This window comes from Podarcis gaigeae (genome assembly GCF_964106915.1).
Source record: "Podarcis gaigeae genome assembly, chromosome: 16".
Classification (NCBI taxonomy): Eukaryota; Metazoa; Chordata; class Lepidosauria; order Squamata; family Lacertidae; genus Podarcis; species Podarcis gaigeae.
Genome location: NC_139693.1, coordinates 39,208,418 through 39,230,645, shown reverse-complemented (window position 1 = coordinate 39,230,645; position 22,228 = coordinate 39,208,418). Strand labels below are relative to the sequence as shown.

At 45.6% G+C, this 22,228-nt stretch overlaps 1 protein-coding gene across 26 annotated transcripts in view; it reads left to right on the top strand.

The window, feature by feature from the left end:
- Window positions 1-22,226, top strand: part of CAMKK2 (calcium/calmodulin dependent protein kinase kinase 2) — a 57,134-nt gene extending 34,908 nt beyond the window's left edge. For 3 of the 26 annotated variants that reach the window (XM_083717295.1, XM_083717291.1, XM_083717282.1), the window contains 10 exons: window positions 1,398-1,486; window positions 2,183-2,382; window positions 3,112-3,165; window positions 5,090-5,163; window positions 6,311-6,398; window positions 10,523-10,636; window positions 10,991-11,119; window positions 12,259-12,359; window positions 15,820-15,861; window positions 18,207-22,226. In XM_083717295.1, coding sequence (XP_083573421.1) covers window positions 1,398-1,486; window positions 2,183-2,382; window positions 3,112-3,165; window positions 5,090-5,163; window positions 6,311-6,398; window positions 10,523-10,636; window positions 10,991-11,119; window positions 12,259-12,359; window positions 15,820-15,861; window positions 18,207-18,285 — 970 coding nt within the window. In that variant the 3' untranslated portion in view covers window positions 18,286-22,226. The remainder of the gene's footprint in view (window positions 1-1,397; window positions 1,487-2,182; window positions 2,383-3,111; window positions 3,166-5,089; window positions 5,164-6,310; window positions 6,399-10,522; window positions 10,637-10,990; window positions 11,120-12,258; window positions 12,360-15,819; window positions 15,862-18,206) is intronic. The other 23 variants (XR_014559044.1, XR_014559045.1, XR_014559047.1 and 20 more) reach the window with 11 other exon arrangements.
- Window positions 22,227-22,228: the final 2 nt, after the last annotated feature.

The following is a 22,228-nucleotide window of genomic DNA, read 5'->3' as shown; positions in this document are numbered from 1 at the left end:
GATGTATTGCAGAGCAAGCGAGAAGCGCTGCGGGGGGGGGGGGGAGGCAGTTTGCTGCTCCAAGGACTTTGCAGTCTTGCAGTGTTTCCTCTGTCTCACAGAAGCCCCCCGCCCTTATCCTCTCCTTTTTAACTTTCCTTGCCTCCTATCTGCAAGAGCTCCCCCCTCCCTTATTTCCTTCTCCTTCCCCAAATCACTCTGCCTCTAAAGCCTTTCTCTCATCCTAGAACTCTGTAGCTGGGGTGCACTCTGCAGAATTAAGATGGATTTAAATTATGTATTTAAGGCATGTATACACAGTATACTGCTTTTCAGGCACACCTTAAAGCGGTTTTCATATGATTGTTACAAGAGTAATCATCATAGCTGTCAACTTTTCCCTTTTCTTGCGAGGAATCCTATTCAGAATAAGGGATTTTCCCTTAAAAAAAGGGAAATGTTGACAGCTATGGTAATCATGGATAAAAAAAGTAATTGTATTAAATTATGCGCCAAAGTAACCAGAATCCTGTGTTGAGAAAACAAAGTCCTGGCCTGCAGCTCCCATCATCTCTGACCATGGAGAGGTAGAGTTCCACAACATCTGAAGGCACAACATTAGTTATGTACAGTGCTTTTTCTATTTTTTAAAAAAATGTTTAGGGGTACTCTCATTTTGACTTAAGAAAACCAGCATTTTATAGTTCAAATCAGGAAAAATAAATACAGTACAGGTAAATGGACAAAACTACAAAGATCCACAAAATGTTTAGGGGTATGTGTACCCCTGCGTCCCCTCAGAAAAAAAACCTCACTCGTTATGTAAATTGGTTGGGTTCATACATGTAAATTTGTCTGTTCCTCCAAAACAGGCATAGGCAAACTCGGCCCTCCAGATGTTTTGGGACTACAACACCCATGATCCCTATCTAACAGGACCTGTGGTCAGGGATGATGGGAATTGTAGTCCCAAAACATCTGGCGGGCCGAGTTTGCCTATGCCTGCTCCAAAGGTTATGCTCGGAAGCCCCACCCCCAGCTCCTGAGGCTCTGCAGATTTAAGAGCTCTGGGTCCCTCAGGAGCTGGGAAGGGATCTTGAACTCGGGACTCACCAGCGTAGTATCTTGCTAGAGGGGGAGACTCCCAGTGTGCTGCACTTCAGTGCCATCTCTGGTCACAGGCTGGTATTTCAGCTGCCAAGTCTGCAGAAGCCTAGTGACCCCGTGGATTAATAAGGCAGAGACTTTGAGGGGTTCCTATGCAGTGCTTCCAGGGGACCCCACCTGCTGCCCGAAGACCCTTGCCCTGTGGAGGGTCTGGCTCATCCTCCACAGACTCTCTGTCTGGTTGCAGGTTGGGGCCTCCAGACCTGCCAAAAGTCTTGCGTTTTAGGCCAAATTGTGTTTCACCTTTGCAGGCCTGTGATGGAAGTCCCAAATCTGAAACCTCTGACTGAAGACCAGGCACGCTTCTATTTCCAAGACCTGATCAAAGGCATTGAATATTGTGAGTTCCCTTGGCGATGTTTTAGCAAAATGGCGCAGAAGGGAAGGGCACAGAACATTTAATAAATAATAATACTGGGGGGCGAGGGAGGGGGCACCCATGTTATGGTCTTTGTTATTATGGTATGTCTTTTGTGTTTTTATATTGTAAACTGCCCTGTGATCTTCAGGTGAAGGCTGGTGTAGAAATTTAATAAATAATAAATGATAATACTATTAATTTGTGGCTGCAATCAATAGAGCTAAAGCCCAGATAATTTATGTTCAGCTTGAGGGGTTGTGCCCTGCAACAGGAGGAACAATGAAACGACAGTGTGCTTCTGACCATGTGCAGAGTCGCACCCTAGTGCTGCATAACTATCTCAGACTTAGTCACTGTGCTACAGTAGCTCTTTTTCCCTAGGCTAGGGATATAGTCATTTAAGCCCTCAAATCTCCCTCAATGTTCTATTTATTTTAATTATTTAGAGCATTTTTACCTCACTCTTCAGCCAAATATGCTCCCAGTTTAAATGATACAGATTCTGCCTGAAAGCTTACAATCTAAAATACACGACATAAAAAGAAAGTGGGATGAGGAGGAAAGAGGGAGGGAGCAAATTAACCCCTGAAAACTGAAGAAAGGGAGCAGGTTCTTTGCACCCCTTGAGCCTTCATGCTCTGCCAAATTCATGTCTCATCTGGTCTTTCTCAACAGTGCACTACCAAAAGATAATCCACCGGGATATTAAGCCTTCCAATCTTTTAGTTGGGGAAGATGGTCACATCAAAATAGCCGATTTTGGCGTGAGCAACGAATTCAAAGGGACAGATGCCCTGTTAACCAACACCGTGGGGACCCCAGCGTTCATGGCACCTGAGACCCTCTCAGAGACCAGAAAAATATTTTCTGGAAAGGTATGTTGAGAGAAGAGTGTGTACAGTATTTGTATGCTCATTTAGACAACCATGTTCTGTACTATCTGGAAGGAACCAATCAAAAATTAGTTGCCTGAAATGACTCAAAGTCACAGCAAAGATGGCCTAATGGTTAGAGCAAGGGTGGGGAAGCCATGATCTTCCGGATGATGTTGGATTTCAACTCCTGTCAGCCCCAACCTCAAGGATGGTGGAAGTTGTATCTCAGCAACCTCTGGAAGGCAACAGGTTCCCAACTCCTGGGTTAGAGTGTCAAACTAGGACGGGGGGGGGGGGGGGACCCACGTTGAAACCTCCATCCAGTCATGGTCTTGTCCATTCACCTCCCTTGCAAGATTGCCGTATGAATAAAATTGGGGGGGGGGGGTGAGTGGAAAAAGCAAGTGTCGTACTCCTGGAGGAATCATAGACTCGGCATCAGTATGGGAGGTCCTCTAACAAATAGATTAAAATACCCACCCCACTATTCTGGATACTCTGGTTCCAATGCTACTAATTTGGAGAGTCTGGCGGGTCAGATAGCAATGCCCAGAGAATCACATTTCTGTTGCCCCCTGCCAGGCCTGAGGTTCCCAGCCCCTGCAGCAGCTCATCTTAAAAGCTTACCATGTTATTTTAAAATAGAAAAGCAATACAGGTGTAGAGTTTTAGGAGGGCTCATGTGTTTAATCTCTGCCTTTCTCTCTCTCCCTGTCCCTTCTTCCTAAGGCTTTAGATGTTTGGGCTATGGGGATCACTCTCTACTGCTTCGTCTTTGGGCAGGTAAATGAGCGGCTTCTTTACCTACGTTTTGGATTTTAAACATTTTGTTGTTGCTGCTGCTTGTTTGAAACGGGGCCAGAAGTAGTGTTTGGTTGCAGGACGCATGCCCCGCCCCCCTTTCAGGGGGTCATAAAGCTGAGTAAGATCCAGATGTTAGTAAAGGTAAAGGTAAAGGTACCCCTGCCCGTACGGGCCAGTCTTGACAGACTCTGGGGTTGTGCGCCCATCTCACTTAAGAGGCCAGGGGCCAGCGCTGTCCGAAGACACTTCCGGGTCACGTGGCCAGCGTGACAAAGCTGCATCTGGCGAGCCAGAGCTGCACACGGAAACGCCGTTTACCTTCCCGCTGGTAAGCGGTCCCTATTTATCTACTTGCACCCGGAGGTGCTTTCGAACTGCTAGGTTGGCAGGCGCTGGGACCGAGCAGCGGGAGCGCACCCCGCCGCAGGGGTTCGAACCGCCGACCTTTCAATCGGCAAGTCCTAGGCGCTGAGGCTTTAACCCACAGCGCCACCTGCGTCCCATAGATGTTAGTAGGGAAGCATAATTAATAAGCCCACACATGTTACTAGTCTGCACAAAGTTTGACCAACCTGCTGAGAAGCTACTGGCCTGCATACGCAAGGTGACTGTGGTGGAGAGAAGGCTTCACTTCTGCAGCAAGCAGGGAAACGCAGAATACTGTCTTCTTAGTGGAATAACTTTAAAAGGGGGGGGGGGTTGTAGCAGATGGGTTGGAGGAGAAGAGTCAAAGCTGAGAGATAGGCTTTCCGTTCTCCGTGGCCAGCAGAGAAAGCAAGCAGAGTTGTGGAAGAGGAACGGAGCAATTGGTCCTTCTCCACCAGCCCACTTACTCGCCTCCATGGAATTCCCAGTCGCCTATGGCTACCAGACAAGTTGTTAAATACACAACTGTATTAGGGACCAAACCTAGATGCAAATCTGTGCTCTCCTGTGTGGTTTGTTACCTGCATGATTCTCTCTGCAAGACAAAAGGGCAGGGTTTGAAGGTGTTTTATTTTGTGGGGGTGTTAATTTGGGGAAATGGTATAGGAGAACAGCTGCACGCATGCGCATAGACGCGCATACACACACTCTGCCACTTGCCTGATCAAATCCTCCGTCAGGTACATGAGAGTGAAGGAAAGTTGGGGGAAAGTGGTATAGTAGCATTATAATGCAGATGGGACCTTAACCTCAGAGCAGGCCAGTCTCACTGACGTGCAAAAGTGTTAGTATAGGGTATTATCTCGGTCAGGACCTCAAGCACATCAACAAGGCCATGCTGGGCTGTTGGGCTTCCCCAGCAGGTGCCAAGATGACACTCAAACATTCGCTAGTGGTCACTAGTTCATAAAGAGACATCAAAATGGTGTTCCTCTCACTCTCTTGGAGATTTTGATTCTCTGTAAAGTGGCTAAATATAAACTGGGCAGTCATCTGGGTTCTGTCACACTCTTAATCAGGAGCTGCAAATCCCTATAGTGTGTGTTCTGTCTGTTGGCTGGCCTAAATTTAATAATACATAATAAAACAGAATTCCAGAATAAAACAGGTATACAATAGTGAAGGAAAGGTAGGGGGAAAGGCAAAAGTTTGATGAAAGCTTTATACCACCAGTGTACCTGTCATGGCTGCTCCCCAAAGAATTCTGGGAACTGTAGGCAGGATATCTGACATCCCTAGTCCTGCCCCCATGCTCACATTTCCATGCTAAATTGATTTTATGTCTGTAATAAGAGATGCTCATTAGGGGGAGAGGGGGAGGAGAATGATAATATTTTTTGTTGTGAACTGCCCTGAAATCTACAGATAAAGGGCAGTATACAAATCAAATAAAATAAATTGATCACATTCTTAGGAGGCACATTCTTAGTTAGCCGTTGTTTTACAATCCCTCATTGTGTTTTTTTGTTCTTCCAAGTGCCCTTTTATGGATGAGAGGATTTTGAGTTTGCACAGCAAAATCAAGAGCCAGATGCTGGAATTTCCTGACCAGTGAGTATGCAGAATCCCTATGTTTATGACTACCCTAGCCAGGGGTCCACAAACACACTCACCGGTGAGGGTGTTCTGGATTCTAGCAAGCTCTCCCCACCTCTCCTTCTGGACCTGCAGAAGGTCAGGAATCTCTTGGAAGCCACCTGGAACCTTGGAGCTGCTTTGCTGCTTGCCAAGCTATTCCAAGACTTGGTGCGATAGGAACGAGTCTCTGTGTGCCGCCCTCGCCCGGCACATATATAGGGTGAAAGACAACAACTTGCCCCCTCAGTACCTCACAGTTACTCCATTGGGTGTCGGGTGGTGATGGGACATATTCAACAGCAGTAAATTTGGGCTGGTTTCCAGGACTGGCACTCAGGTGCCTCCAACCATGGAGACAGAGCACGGCTGATAGGCTTTAATTACTTTCTCCTCCATGAATTTGTCTAGTTGTTTTAAAGCCATCCAAGTTAGCGGGTGGTGCTGCACCAGTGCAAGCAAGTTCCGGGTGCTGGAGAAGGCTTGCTGAAGAGTTATGATTGAGTTGGAGCTTTATTTTATTTTATTGACTGATTGATTTAATTTATATAGCACCCTGTACCCAGAGGTATACTGATAAAGCAGGAGAGAAGGGCAAAGTCCTGGGAGAAAAAGTTGGGAGCAGGGATTGGGGTGGTGCCTGGGAACCTCACAACTCAGGTGCCGCTTCCCCGGTTGCGTGTGGCTCCCTTGTTGTGGTGGCCGATTGAGGCAAATAGGCCACAAGGACATTTTTGGGAAGTGCTAGGAACACAGCCCCTGTTTTTATTCTCCCCCCCCCCCCAATAATCCAGTAAATGAGGTTCTCATTTGTATTTAGGTGGGCATAGCTCAGTGGTAGAGCATCAGCTTTGCATGAAGAAGAAGCTCCTAAATTCAATCTCTGGCACCTCCAGGTAGTTCTAGGAATGTCCCTTGTAGACAATACTGAACTAGATGGGACCAATGGTCTGACTCCTGTACAGCAGGAATGACCAGCTTATTTTCAAACCTGCCTTTCCATCCTGAAGGGCTAGAGACTTATTGTGCATTTGTTTGTTTCAAAAAGAAATGGTGAGAGCAGTCCTGTGCTTGTGAAGCAAACTAACTCCTCCACATGTCTTGATATTTCCTCCCCACCCAGGCCAGACATTTCTGATGAACTGAAAGATCTGATCATTCAGATGCTGGACAAGAATCCCGAATCCAGGATCACAGTCCCAGAAATTAAGGTATCCCATAGTCAATTCAGAACTTCCGAAGAAGTGTGATGCCCGTAACCTTATATGTCTCAGGTCCTTTTCTTTGGCCTCTCTTTTGTGTTGTTTGCTGTTCTGACATGCTTATCTATGCTACCATTCCTGGTTGAGGATAATAATCCATTTTACAAAGTCTAACCTTCCTCATAGTCCAAAGGTCTCTTAAGGCGGCTTACAAATGGATTGTAAAATTCCCATCATACCTGGACAGTGCCCCGTTTTAAAGGGGGCACATTTTCCCACCAGAGCTTGTTGGCAGGCTTAAGGTCACGATGTGGGAGTTTTACAAGAAGGGAAGACAATTTGCATTGGAATTCCCCTGCAGGGCAGTGGGGCCTTGATCCTGATTCTTTTCCCCACCCCACTTCCCCAAGCTGCTCCAAGTCAGATAATCAACATGGGCAAAATGGGTTAGATCCTTCAAGCTGCAGTCTAACCCACTCCCCCCGGCAAGAAAATAAAAGAAAACCTTGACTACTTTTTGTAAAATAAAAATATATACGAGTTTTAGTTGCAGAACTTCCAGGTCACATACATCCACACCATATGTTTATGGATTTCCCCAAAGAAACCTGGGAACTGTAGTTTGTTATGGGGACTGTGGATTGTGGCTCTGTGATGGGCAAACTACAGTTCCCAGGATTCTTTGGGGTGGAAACCGCATACTTTGAATGTTCATTAAATGTATGGTGTGGATGTGGCTGCTTCATCCAAGCTCTTTCCCCATCAGAGATTAGGAGGGTGACCATTGTTGACAGGGGCTTTTTTCAGGTGGCCCCTAATTGATGGATTCCCACCCCACAAGAGGCCTCCCTGGTTTCTTACTTTCATTGTCCACTAGGAAAAAGGTTAAGACTGTTTCGTTTATGGATGAAGGCTTGTTGCTCAGTTGGTAGAGCAGCTGCTTTGCTTGCAGAAGGTTCCAGGTAGGACTGGAAGAGATTCCCTACCTGAAAACCCTGGGAAGCCACAGCCAGTGTCTAATGAGCCAGGTGGTCTGACACATTACAAGGCCCCCTCCCATGCTTCTGTGAATCTGAGGTTAATTCACCCTTGATTCAGCTGCCCTTTCAATGCTGAACTGTTCATGTTACTGGCTGCTTTTTCACCTTCATTTATCTTGCTATTTTTCTTCTGCTATTTCTATGTGTTTTCTTTACTGTGTTTTCTTTATTAAGCTCTGCATCCATATTTAGTTAGTGGGTAGTTATTTTGAATGCTGTTAAGCCACCTAAGGTGTGGTGGAAGGATGGAATCTGAAATACACACTAAAACAGTTAAAATTTAGCTAATCCTCAGCAGCAACAGAGATACCCATCTCTGATTTTCCTCAGCTTCTTAAAAATCATGAACCCTTTGGGGAGTAAGTTTCACATCAAAGAGGCAAATATCAAGAAAGCCCTGTTCCGCCCAGCTCACCCATCTCATTCTGAGGAGTACCGCTTCTTTCTTTCATTATGTATTTTTATTCTTCCATTTTATTGAAAGAATATAGAAATTGATAGATTGTTTTTTAAAACAAAAAACTTTTCAAAAATATAATGTGTTTCTAAAATACAAGACATTTAGTTTTCACCTTAGTATGTCAAATAATTTTATTAAATGAATCAGGGACAATGGGAAGAAGGAATTGTTAGAAATGTCATAACATGTTCAGGCACATGGTTATATGCCTCCTCCATTAAATTGCATGTCAAATACTTAATATTTGTTGGTATTTTTCCCCTGGGAAGAGAATCTTGGAGTAGGTGACAGTTAGAAGAAGTTGCCAATTTACTTGGAAAAAAGTCAGAATATGTATGATTAGAGCAGGGATGACAAACTTGCGGCCTTCCAAACTCTCATCAGCCCCAGACAGCATAGCCATTGATCAGGGATTATGGGAGTTGCGATCCAACATCATCTGCCGGACCACAGGTTTCTGACCCCTGGATCTGAGGCTATCTTCAATTGCAGTGTGTGTGATACTCTGTTCATAGTTGTGTGCTTAAATATACACAAATGTACCTATACTGAGTTGCTTGTGGTTTCATAAATCTCTCTTTCTTTTTTTAAAAAAGCTTTTTCATCATACAATAAAAGAAAACAAAAGAAAAGAAACTAATCTAAATAAAAACAAAAACAGAGAAAGAAACAGAAAAGAAAACACGGACTCCTCTCTTAAAAGTAGCTCCCTAATCCTTGTCTCACACAGAAAGTAATGGACCCTCCCAGCTCTCACAATGGGGGAATTTTCCCCTCCCTATCAAGTTTTAAAATTACAACTTGGCTGGTATTTCTCATCTCACTTTTTCCTTTGGGTTGTTCTTGTTCCAGTAAACAATATAAAATCGCTGCATCTAAGAGAGGAAATCTTGACGTGTATTTTCTCTCTCCTGGTCATCTACAGTCAGTTAATTTATTCATTCTCGTTATCTGCCAGGCTTCTCATAATCATCCATCTTTGTTGGGACATGAGTTGCATTTCCAGTACTTTGCCTTTAGGACTCTGGCAGTGAGCAATAAATTTCCAACTAGGTCTTCATGTCTCCTATTCACATTAATTTTTAAATATCCCAAAAGATAACAAGTTTAGTTTTAGTGGTTTTATGGTATCCAATTATTTCTCTAATGCTTTTTGGAATAAGCTGCCAGTACTTTTATGATCTTATACAGCTCTCTGCCAAGGGTTTCCAAGCACCTGGAGGAAGTTGTTGAAGGAGGAGGCAATTCTTGAGCTATCTCCTTTTTATTGGGCATTCATGATGATTTGTGCTCATGATGCTCTCAGGCATAATTGTGCACCTGCATATGTTTTGGGGAAGCTATACTGAGTGGTTTCCACTTGGTGCATGTCCTGTAATTCCTGCTGAAATCCTGTAACTTTTCATACCACAAATGTATGTTCTGTCCCACTTTTGTTGTGTTGTGGTGCAAGAGCTGCCCTCCAGATTGCAGTAATGTGGAACCACTGGGGAAGCATTGCAGAACAACTAAGAAAGCAGGAGGATGTGTGGATGGACCTGTATAAATTCACCACCAATTCACTCTTACTGTGTGAGTGGCATGTTGCAGAACCTGCAAAAATGACAGGCGCTGCTACCCTGCTTGGGTCAGAACCAACACTTTGCCTTGTGCCTGGAAACTTGCCAGCGTTAACTCTGGAAACCAAATTCTATAAGAATATGGGCCTGATCCTGTGTGGCTGTTATGATCTAGTCCAGTATCCTGTTTCCCACACTGGCCAAGCAGATGCCCTTGGGAAGCCCACAAATGAGACCTGAGGATAGTAGCCCCTCCCCTCCACTCTGTTCTTGAGTTGCTGATACTCAAAGACAGGCTGTCTCTGAGCTTGCAAGCTGGAAAGACCCACTGTGGGTGGTAACAATGGCTAGCCGAAACCTTCATGAATTTGTTTAGCCCAGTTGAGATCCACTTACAGGGTCACAGCCCTATCTAAGGTGGGTTGCAAAAGCAGCATTACCACCATACAAATATATGGTTGAAAATAATGAAGGCAGGGGTCACAAAATGGATGTTTGGGTTCCGGGCCTGAAATGGTTGGAGACATCTGAATTCATAGCTATCACCACAACTTGTGGTATTTTTTAATGCTTTGTGTGATATCGTCTGTCTGTCTGTCTGTCTGTCTGTCTGTCTGTCTGTCTGTCCGTCCGTCCGTCCGTCCGTCCGTCCATCCATCCATCTTCTTGCATTTATTTAATGTTCCTTCCTTCTGTCATGGTACCCACGGTGGTGTTCATCTGGTACTCATCCAGGTCTGATTAGCCCCAGACCTGTTTGCCTTCAGCATGATGGTGGCCTTGTGAGCCTTGTTGTGAGTGTGTGAAGAAGTTCTTATTTTGACAGTCCTGAATTTCCCGCCCTTTGCCTTCCTTGGCTCACCCCCGATTCTAGTATTCTTGGGCTGAATTCTGTTATACTTACTCTTACTCTCTTTACCCCCTCTCAACCAGAAAGCCCCGTTCTAACCAGCCCCTGGATGGTTCTGGGCTTCCCTTTTCTACACCTTCTCCTTTTGACACCCCAAATGTACACTGTGTGCCAAGTGTGTCCACACCACTGATTGGTATGAGGGCATTGTATGTGTTCCCCAGAGCCTGTTCCAGTTGACAACCCTTCCGCTATGCTATGGACCAGTTCCAGTTGCCAAATGCGCTTCAGAGGCCCTGACAGCCTATTACAAGAAATTCAATCTAGGAGCTACCATGGTGTGTATCAAACTGCAGTCTTAGCTGGGAATTGTTTTGTGGTAGCTGGATTTCCGAGGGATTCCCCACCCCCACCCCCACGACAAGTGCAAAGGATGCTTCCTCCATTTTCATAATCTTATTTTAAAATAAAGTTTCATAGTGCTGAGTCCTTTGTCCTTCCAGGTCCAGGGGAAGTGTGTTTCTCTTAAATTGTTCCCTCTTCCCCCCAAAATGAAACAATTATCGGCTTCTGCCTAGCTTTTTATCTTTTTACAAGAAGAGTCTCTGGGTCACCAAATCATAGGGCTTCCCTCCTCTCCAGCTGTGAAATCAAGGCAATGTGTGGTGTTTCTCCCCCTTCTCTCAAACAAGGTGCACCCCTGGGTCACCAAGAACGGGGTGGAACCATTGCCGACAGAGGACGAGAACTGCACGCTCATAGAAGTGACCGAAGAAGAGGTTGAGAATTCGGTCAAGCACATCCCAAGCTTGGCCACTGTGGTGAGTCAGACCCAAGTGCTGCTTGTGGGTTGGATATGCTTGATTCAAAAGGGCACGTCCCAAATATGCTGTTGCTGTGGGAAGGGGGTGTGCACAGCTGCAGGGAGTGAGAAACAGAGAGAGTTCCTTTGGGGACTTTCTCCCCTTTGTTTTCCTCCCTGCTGGTGGTGGCAGGAAGGCTTGTGCAGCCCCCCCCCCCCCCCGCCAATCCTGATCCTTTCAACCTCCGACCCGTATGCACTAGGTGGGAGAAGCAATTTGCACTGAATGGAAGCCACGTCCCGCTCCTTGAGCAAGGAAGTTGGGGGCACACCTTGTTCCAGCAAAGGAGGAATAGGGAGCCCCCTTTAAGCTCCCAATGGTTTTTTAACACCTAGTTTTTACCAAGCCCCCACCTGACTTCATGTGGGGTATCTGGCATAGGTTGAGTGAGGGTGGCTTCCCCAAAATGCCTGGTGGTCAAGTTTGGCTTGTAGGCCAAAGGGTCTCCTTGACTGATGCAGAATGAATAATAATAATAATTTTTTAAAAAAACATTTATACCCCGCCCTCCCTGGCCAGAGCCGGGCTCAGGGTGGCTAACACCAGTAAAAATTACAGTAAAAACATAATAGGGAGTGGGGGGAAACCAATTTAAAATACAGGTTAAAATGCAAAATGTATTGCATTTTTAAGCCAAACTTCAACCTTTGCAGGCATTATAGCAAAATACAAAATTTAGCATATTTTAATTATTTAGACTGTATTTGTTGTACATCATCGATTGAGATGCAGAATGAGGAGGAATACTGGACAGTACCACCTTTAGATTGTGGGGAGGGGGGTCCATGTTTCTGAGTCCTCCTCCCCCTGCATGTAGTTTGCTAGTACAACATGGGGAAATCTATGTGTAGCCTTTGCCTGGAATGAGGTAGTTTTAAAAAGCCTGTCTCCTTGCATTAAGCTAACACATCAGAAATAAATTTCATGTAGTCCTTTCCCTGAGGTGCTAGCTTACTGGATGCAGTCAACCCCTGGTCCCCTCAGATGTCTTGGGATTGTAGTTCAAACAGTCTGGAGGGTGCCAGGTTGGTGAAGGTGGCACCATATAAATACAGAAATACCGGTAATAGTAAGACAATCACAATCTTCTCTTTCAGATCCTGGTAAAATCAATGATCAGGAAAAGATCTTTTGGGAACCCGTTTGAGGGGAGTAGAAGAGAAGAGCGATCCCTTTCGGCGCCAGGGAATCTGTTGACGTAAGTCTCTGACGCAGGAGCCTTGAGCTGTGGAGAAGGGCAAGAGTTTTCCAAATGTGCTGTGGAGAATTTTCATGGGGAATTTCCCTGGAAGTTAGGGGTGCTCAACAATGCCTAACAGACAGGCCCAGCCCTGCCATTAAACAAACTTGAGGTATCTGTCCGAGCAGAAGACAGCAGGTTCATATTTATTTAATGGAATATTAATTGTGTTTTACTGTAGGGAGTGTGGAAGAATAACCTTGCTTCCCTTGGAAACTTTGCACTTTGACTTTTGGATGATGCTTTTCTGCTGCTCCACCTCAGGCAGCAAACTATTTTGAGCCAGCCTTGTCAATAAAAGATGGCGTTGCTGACTTCCTCTTCAGTGTGCAGCCATAACATGGGAGGTTATGATCTGAGGTGCTTACCTCATGTAGAAACATGGCTGAGTCTCGTGACATGCCTGTCCAGGAGCCTGTGTGAACTACAGCTGTTCACCAGAACATAATTTTTGTTAATATATTTATTTTTGTATATGCCACCCATTGTAGAAAAGTGTGTCTGAATTGAAAAGTTTTTACTTGGTGTCTGAAAGCATGGGCAGGGGGCTATCCAATTTTTTTTAAGACAAGGTTTTCCATAAGTGTGGTGCCCATGCATAGAAGGCCCTGTCCTCATGTCCACCAGCTACATCTCATATTCAGGTAAAGAAACATAGCCAGAGCCTCTGTGAAGGAAAAGGCAAGAGGGCAAGTGCTTATTGAGCTTTAAATGGACCACTGGGAGACTTTGGTGTTTAACACACTGGTGGCTTGAACCCACCGCTGGAAGGCGGGTCTCTCCTGCAGCACCACCAGCTTTGGGAAAGGCAGGGGTAGGGTTGTTGTTGTTGTTTTAAGAGGTGGAGAAAAGCAATGCAAAAAAGATGGGCTTGCTTTATTTTTAAGAACTTCTGTAGAAAAGGGAATTGTGAGGGGTGGCTGCTGGTCACAGAGTGATGCTGGAGACAGCACTTTCCAAAAAGTGCAGGGGCTGAGCTGTCTACTTTTGTAGCTTTCTATTCACAGACACAGGGGACGTGGGTGGCGCTGTGGGTTAAACCACAGAGCCTAGGACTTGCCAGTCAGAAGGTCGGTGGTTCGAATCCCCGCGATGGGGTGAGCTCCCGTTGCTCAGTCCCTGCTCCTGCCAACCTAGCAGTTCGAAAGCACGTCAAAGCGCAAGTAGATTAATAGGTACTGCTCTGGCGGGAAGGTAAACAGCGTTTCCATGTGCTGCTCTGGTTTGCCAGAAGCGGCTTAGTCATGGTGGCCACATGACCCGGAAGCTGTACGCTGGCTCCCTCAGCCAATAAAGCGAGATGAGCACCGCAACCCCAGAGTCGGTCACGACCGGACATAATGGTCAGGGGTCCCTTTACCTTTACCTATTCACAGACACTGTGAATCAGCGGTTCGAAACCCCGTGACGGGGTGAGCTCCTGTTGCTCAGTCCCTGCTCCTGCCAACCTAGCAGTTCAAAAGCACATCAAAGTGCAAGTAGCTTAACAGGTACCACTATGGCGGGAAGGTAAATGGCGTTTCCGTGCACTGCTCTGGTTTTGGTGTTTCATTGCGCCAGAAGCGGCTTAGTCATGCTGGCCACATGACCTGGAAAAACTGTCTGCAGAGCAGACAAACGCATTCGTAACTGGACTTAACTGTCAGGGGACCTTTACCTTTACCTTTATTCACTCTGAAGCAGAAGTGGCCAACCTACAGCCCACAGGTCATATACATCTCCCCCAAGTGTTTTCCCCTCCCCATAAGTCCTCCCCCAAATTTGACTTTATTTGTTTGTTTGTTTGCTTAGGATTTTAAAAAATAATAATTTATTTTTAATTTATTTTTAAATTTATTTAATTTGTTGCTACTATGATGCCAAAAGATTGTTGTGCCTCACAAGCACCTCCCCCCAATTTCCCTTCCTTCTTAGGGAAATGAATAATGAATGATAAAAACGATTTAAAATAGTGCAGAATAGCTGATGGGAAAAACCTTTTGTAAGGGCTGCCTTGAGTTCTGCCGCTCTGCCCATGCCTACACCCAAAGTATTCAGATTCTTTGGTCAGAGGAAGCTCAAGGGATTCGGGATAAATTAAGGGTTGCATAGTTTTCAAAGGGGTAGCTAAGCAGAAGGTAGTGAGAGTTCATAGAAACATCTCTAAACTTTTATTTTGCACTTTGTGGATTAGAAACTCTTGCAGCATCAAGCATCAGACTTCCCATACCCCAACCCATATAAATAAGAGACCAATAACACTTGGGTTTTGGATCAAAACAGGCCACAACTTTATTGAATACAGATGAAAGAGGTTTGGCTTGGGCATGGGGAAATCTAAATACTTCTGGCCACCCGCTGGAAGTGACGCATGGTCAATCCAGGTGGGGGTTCCTAAGACCTACATCCAAGAGGGTGACCCCTCCCCCAGGGCCACCATCTGGGGGAGTGCCTTTGGCCCTGCTCCCCCAGGGCATGCGGGCATGGCCACTCCCCCCACCCCGATCCCTTTAAAGGGATACCCCAGTCTGGAGGGGCAGGCAGAGATAACAACCTCCCCTCCATGCAAAACCAAGGATTACTCCAATGCCCAACCAGTTGTGACGATTGCCATGAGGTAGGCAAAACCACCGGATCAGTGCCAATTAGCCCAGTGGGCAAATTCCCACCCGGCCCCTTGAAGGATGGCGACCACCGTAGCCACAGCAAAGTCAATGACTATCAGCTTAAACCGAGGGTGGGTGGGATAGGGAAACCCGGCGCAGGAACAAACAGGCTGAGCCCCAGGTGTAGGATGCTTAAATGGGCAAGGAGTGGATCTGAGGGAAGCCCACCGTCGGCTCCATCGGTGGCGCTACTTGGCACAGCCCAAGTCCCAGCCTGCAGCCCCATTTGCCAAAGCAGGGTGCAGGCCAGGATTCGGTTCCTGATAGGCGGAAGGGGTTCAGGAAGGGCACCGCAGTTTGAATTCCCACGTCGGCCTCCCAGTGAAGCCTCCTCTGTCCTGCAACGCCACGGCACCAAAAGGGGTGAGCGGACTTGTTGTCTTTGGCAAAAGCTGAGATTTCTCAAACTACCAAATCCTGGGCCACAGCAGCAGTCTTGGAGACATGCAGATTACGTAATATTGTGCTTCTACTTCCGTTGCTCCATTTTATGGTTTAGTTTCTTTGAACTGTGTCTGGAAAGATATGTACTTCTACACAGCCAGTGCTGAGTGTGACAGTGGAAGACATTGCTGGATTTGTGTGTGTGTGTGTGTGTGTGTCTGAAGAAGTGTGCATGCACACATAAGCTCATACCAATAACAAACTTAGTTGGTCTCTAAGGTGCTACTGGAAGGATTTTTTTTATTTTGTACGTATGGTTGTGTGTTCTCATATCCACTTCCTTTCCTTCTCCCTGACCCGCTGTCCCACGCCCCGCCCCACAACTCCAGAAAAAACAAATCGGGAACTGTGAAATATTTCATCAGTCAAAGGTAAAGATCCCAATTGTCTTGCTAGCTCCTTCTACCTGTTTGTCCGTTATGTAATGAAGTGGAATCAAAGTCTCTGAGCTGCTGCATGTTGTCATCAGTGGAAGGGAGAGCATGAAGCCGACTTCTTCTGACGCATGGAATGCTCTTGTTTTGGAGTTCCCTTTCTGAAATGTGTAGCATGATCGTGATTCAACAAAGACCCTTCCCCAACTAGGCAGTAGCACACAGCAGGATGCTGAGGTGGTGGGCTGTCAGCAGGGGTGTTTCAAAGCATCATTATTAATTTAGTCTGCTTCCAGGGCAGCTGGATGCCTTGCAAAGCACAGTGAACGTCTACCACCTTCCATCTGCCCAGAGGCACTCCATCCATTTATTGTGGGTCTCTGCTCTGAGCGCTTTATGTACCTAGCAATGCCCCTGGTTGTCGGGAAATATATATGTATATGCATGTGGCTGCCAGCAGAAACTTGACCCATGCCAGCTCTTGGATTTCTTTGGTGCATTTTCAAAATACGTACGGGCTGCAAAGGACTTCAGTGTGTGTGATTCTCCTCCGTGGTGAGACACCCAGCCCAGAGGGTGTGCGTTCTCTTTAACTCTCAGTGTTCATACAGAGTGCTTTCTTTTCTACTCATGACTTGTCCTGACACTTTAAGGATGCAATTTGATCTATGCTGCTCGTAGTTATATGGCCATTGTAAGTATAATAAAATACACGAAAGCATAAGTGTTTATCATATATAAAAATTAACCATAGAATTTATTCGGGTTGCTTTTAATTTTAGCTTGTTCATATTAACAAGGCACTGCAAACTATGGACAATTTGGTGCGAAATTCTCACTCAGGTTTTCTTTGCTGCAGTTGCAAACAATGCCGCTTCATAGGTTCTATATTCCTGTTCATCAGATAAGAGAAAAATCACTACAGGCGGGATTCAACTAATGACTCCCACTAGGGGAAGCGTGTGCATATGCAAGGATTTCTGCTAAGGCAAGGAGACTCCCCCCTCCTGCATGCAGCCCCATGCCTCTCAAACTTGGCTTGGGGGGCGTGGGAGGACTCCACAACAGTGTGCAGGTACAGGAGAAGAGGGACTCTTCAATCTGGCAAGCTGAAATGCTTGTGCTGAGGAACAATGGTCATAGTCTTCATGGAATCCCTCCCATTTTCTTGAACTGGCCGTCTGCTACATTCTTGAAGGCTATAGCACTGCCTACCCAGGCCTGCTGCCCTGTAGAGGCTTGTGCCTCATCCCTGACCATGGCCCACACTGGAAGTTGGAGGGCAACAGGTTGTTGAAGGCTGATTATTTATTCTTATTCACCAATTTTTATCCTGCTTAACACTGTAGTTCTCTAACCATAAAACCAGAAAAGGCTTACTTTAAATGCCTTCTGAAATGTAACCAAAAATTTAACCCACTGAATGCACAGCTGTTGGTGGATGCAAGCCAAACATCTGGACCACGGGGACCACGCCCAGTGACTTCCCTTGAAGACCACAGTGATCAGGCAGGGGTCAAGCGGTCCTTGGAGTTGGTAACACCCAGTTGACAACGGCCTTGTGAGTTACCGTATTTTTTGTTCTATAAGACTCACTTTTTCCCTCCTAAAAAGTAAGAGGAAATGTGTGTGCATCTTATGGAGCGAATGCAGGCTGCACAGCTATCCCAGAAGCCAGAACAGCAAGAGGGATCGCTGCTTTCGCTGCACAGCAATCCCTATTGTTGTTCTGGATTCTGAGATTCAGAATTTTTTTTTTCTTGTTTTCCTTTTCCAAAAACTAGGTGCGTCTCATGGTCTGGTGCGTCTTATAGAGCGAAAAATACGGTAATTCAACAGCCTTGAACTTGGCCCAGTAGCGAGTTCCTAAACACTGGGGTTGTTTGATGCTGGTGGTCCAGCTCTGCCCACAGTCTGGCTGCAGCATTTTACACTAGCTGGAGCTTCCAGACCGGGCCAATTGCAACAATCGAGTCTTGAGGTTACTAATGCATGACTCACCAGGGACAGGCTATCCCCATTCAAGAGTGACTGTAGTTGGTGTACCAGCCATAACTAGTAGGAGGCACTCTTAGCCACTGAAGCTACACAAGCCTCAAGCAACAAAGATGGATGCAGGAGCACCCCACCACCACAAACTACACACCTGTCCCAGCAGAGGCACCTGTGCAATCACTGCCCACCCAAACCTCCATTTGCATATATCAAAGCTGTCCTGGGGCCATAGAAATGGCGTCAGGTGCAATGTGTAGCCTATTTTCTCTATCTTTTCCTTCTCATTTCACCTTGGAGAAAAAATGTTGTATGGTTTTTAACATGTTTGTTCTTCATTTTTTTAAAAGCAGGAAGCAAAGCAGCGAAGACAACCTTAGGAGCATCAGTGACCTTCCAAACGTGGGCGAGAATGAACTGCTTTCCTGAAAGCTGCCATTCTGGTTGGAGCACACCCTCTGGTCCCACCCCGACTCCCCACCCCCGACTCCGTTACAAAGCATGTGTCCATGGAGGGAGAAGCCTGTGGAGCCCAGGGCGATCCAACCAGCATTCTGTGAGGCTGGTAACCCTATAGATGCTGAATGTAGAGCTTTTTGTGGCAGCATGCTGTACAAAACAGAATCCGTCCAGCTGCCGTAAATAAGGACCATCACAGGATCATGTCTGATATCAAAATATGAGGACCTCAAACCGGCCTGCTGCTGGGCTTCATCTGAATGGAGCGATGTGAGAGCTCGTCATACAGATTTTGCGAAAATCAACCAAACTATCAACCTCATTTAGGGTGGGGAGAAGCTCCCAAGTCAAATATTTCATGAAGAAAATGGTCCGTATTTTAAAAGCGTGTTGAAAGTGGGCAGCTAAGTGTGATGCTTTTGATCAAGCGGAGATTGTGTTTGCATCCTTCCAGTAACATACATCTTTCTCTTTTTTGCTTTGGTGTTTACTATACATACATTTTTTTGTATTGATATTTTTTACTGCATGGAAACCAAACAGAAATGCCACATCAGGGTTTTCAGTGATGCTTGGGCTTTTGTGATTCAGAGATTATTCACAGCTACATTTGAGAGTGGTTTGCCTTGATTTCATTTGACCATCCTCAAGACCATAGCAGTGGTGTAGTTTGTGGGGTTTTGAGTGCTCCAGACATACAAGGCGGGCAGAGCCCTTTTCTTTTTGAGGGGCTGTATGTGCCAGAAGAACCCATAGAGTGCTCGACTTCAGTACAATCATGCTCAAGCACAAATTTGAAAACATGCACTGTTGAGTGAAAATGATATTGTATCTAGCTGATGAAGTGATAACAAGAATTTCCTGCTAGCAGTTTTACTTGATCTCTGTTATCTATATGGGCATGTACAAAAAATAATAATCAGGATTTTAAAAATAATAATTATAATCCAACACTTCCTGTTATGTAACATGGTTTAATACATTTTAACAGAATAACAGATAGCTTCTGCAGTTTTTGAATATAATCCAATGAATTTTACTGAAATATATAGGTTTTGCTGCTAACGAATATTTCAATTAGCTTGTAAGCAGAAGTAGCTGTTTTGTGCTTTTTTTGTACCTGAAAAATGTGTCATCGTCCCCATCTTTAGAATGGGACCAGCACCTGCATCGCTGTCCTCCGATAGCCACTAGCTGAGGAAACGAAGGACCAGGGAATGAAAGGCTAAGCTCATGCGTAATTTCAACCCACCCTCACTATTCTTGCCTTTGCTGGAGTATACGAGTTGCTAGAATAGTTTTGCCATGTCAGTAAAATCTGTAATTTTAAAAGCAGCTGGCAGAATTGCATGTTTGGATGCTACCATGTTTTTCTTGGGAGAGAAAACAACCAGCACCAAAAAATTCCCTACTCATCAGAATCTATACCCCTGACATGCTAGCTTTCTGTGGACTAAAGAGTTTCCAGTAGTGATGCTTTCAGCGATGCAGTCTTTCTTTCACTCCAAACCCTCACATTGTAAAATTGACCCAATCCTGGGATGGTTGCCGAGCATGGCGCTTGCCTCCGAGAGCCTCCCTCAAACCCAAATGGGGCCTGCCTACATCTCCCAGATGGAGGCAGAGCCACAAAATGCATGATCTGTTGAAAGAAGTAAACTGTTGCTGCAGCAACCATCAGGCCTCTCTCTCTGCTGTTTGTTTTGTAATCAGGTACCACTTCGTAGCCCCAATTAATCTATTTGTTTTGGGTGGCCTTAAGTGGCTGACGGCTTTACTTTCACCATTCCTTCTACTCTGCTCCCAGTGTAAAAGCTCTGTTTACATGGCAGCAGCATCTTAGGTCATCCTGCAGTCTGTGTGTCCACATTATTTGTTGTTCTGCTTAAGCTTTCCATTGTACTTCTGCCCTCTGGCAGGCTGGTGCTGGTGCTGAAGTTGTAGTCCAAAACATCTGGAGGACACCAGCTTGTCGGAGAAGGAGATACCTTAATGCTTAATTTCTCTTCATGACGAGCACTGGATTCAAAAAGGAGGGGAATCTGCTGCTTGTTTGTGTAGAACTAAATGACAGACTTCCTGGGTTATTGTGGTTTATCATGAGTACGGCGTGGGCTCCTTTATGCGTCCCATCCTCTCCAGTTTTGAAGCCCCCACCCACTCAGCACAACCAGGAGAAATGTGTAATTAATTACCATCAATTTATTAATCACCTTCTAAATAACTGTCCCGAGGCAATTTACTCAAATGTTAGTTAAAAACACAGAGAAGAGCAAATGCATTTAAAACGAGACTGAAGAACTTAACGATGTAAACGCTTGTGAGAAAGACTCATGAATCCATCTGGGGAAGCCTGCAAGCACAAAATGTCTTCCAGGGCAGATAGTGGGGGGGCTGTTTAGTTCTTGTGGGTTGTTGTTAGGGAGGAACCATGTAATTCTCTGGTTTGGAAATAATGGGAAGCCCAGAGAAACAGCCACCAGGCAGCCTGTATTAGCATCCCACGTCTTCTCATTAAACTTTGAGATGCCAAAAAGTGTGGCTCAGGGGTTGCCAAGTGTTTTATGGGCCAGCAAGACAGTCACAAAATGGTTGCTGTGTGGGTATGAGGTGTAACATAAAATGGCTGCCCTGTCTAAAGAAACGGGAAAAGAGACAAGAGCACAAAATGGGCTAGACATGCCCACTGCTCAGAACAGCTGGGAGGGGAAATGGCGCTGGATGAAATGGGGGCATGTTCCAAGCGTAGGAGGAGACAAGCCAGCACAAACAGGGATTGGGCAGGATGAGCAAGCCACCTCCTGTGTGCTGAAGGGATCTTGAATGGGCTCTTTCTCACAGGTGCCATCGGCTGAACTGACAGCACATTGGTGCCCACAGTCAGTGCTTAGGAGCTTGCACATGTGATTAATTTATTCCATCGCTGCTCTCGGGCCTGCCTTTGTTCTAGATGAGCTGCGGTCTTGTGCAGCCCTTGCACTTGCTCAGGCATTCTCCGAGAGGGTTGGACTCAGCCTCTCACACCGTGCTTGCTGCGCCAAGATGTGCAGTTGGCTTGGCAGCACCAACCACAGACCTCGGCTAAGACCTCAGGAATAGCCTTTTGGCAGGACTGGCTACTTCCACAGAGGCACAGAATGGGTGAAGGTCCCTTTGCTATTGGCAGAATTCCCTTCCCGTGGAGACTAACCAAAGTCTGAGGTTGAGCGTCTTCCAGAAAAATCTACAGCAGACATTTTAATGTGCTGGGCTTTTAATGATAAAAATGGACAGTAGAAATGAGTGGCATTAATCTTTGGGGGTCTGTGGGAACCTGTGGACCTCCAGATATTGCTGAACTCTATCAGACCCAGCCAGTGTAGTCGGGGCACGTCCAACAGCACTCAGAGGCCACAGCTGTCTTAGCCTTATAAAAAAAAGGTGCTCCAGAGCTTGGAATGGGTTCAAGCTATAAAGCAATTCATTTTGTTAAAAAAGCAGCAGCGTAGATTCTGGTGCTGAGAAGAAAAGTGTGTGAACAATGCTAAATTATTGTCTTCAGGTGCAATTCATGCTTTTTATGGCCATGTAACCAGGAATGCTAGGATCGAAAAGCATATTTTATTACAGGGCTGCTGCATCTATGGCCACAGAACTGTAACTCCTGGCGGCATCCCCTTGTCCAAGCTCTGTAATATTGCTGCTTTTTATATTGTTGAATGACCAAGGCTTGTATTATTATTTTTAATTTTTGTTCCTGCCTATGTCCTTTCTACTACACTTCTACTTTTATCAAGCGTTTTAAACATTATGTATTTATCACTTAAATGACCTTTTAAAAAAACAACACAGACCCAACAAGGAATTGGCAAGCACTTTTCCAGGAGACTTTCAGTATTCAAGCTGAAATAAAAATGTGGGGGAATGATAAATC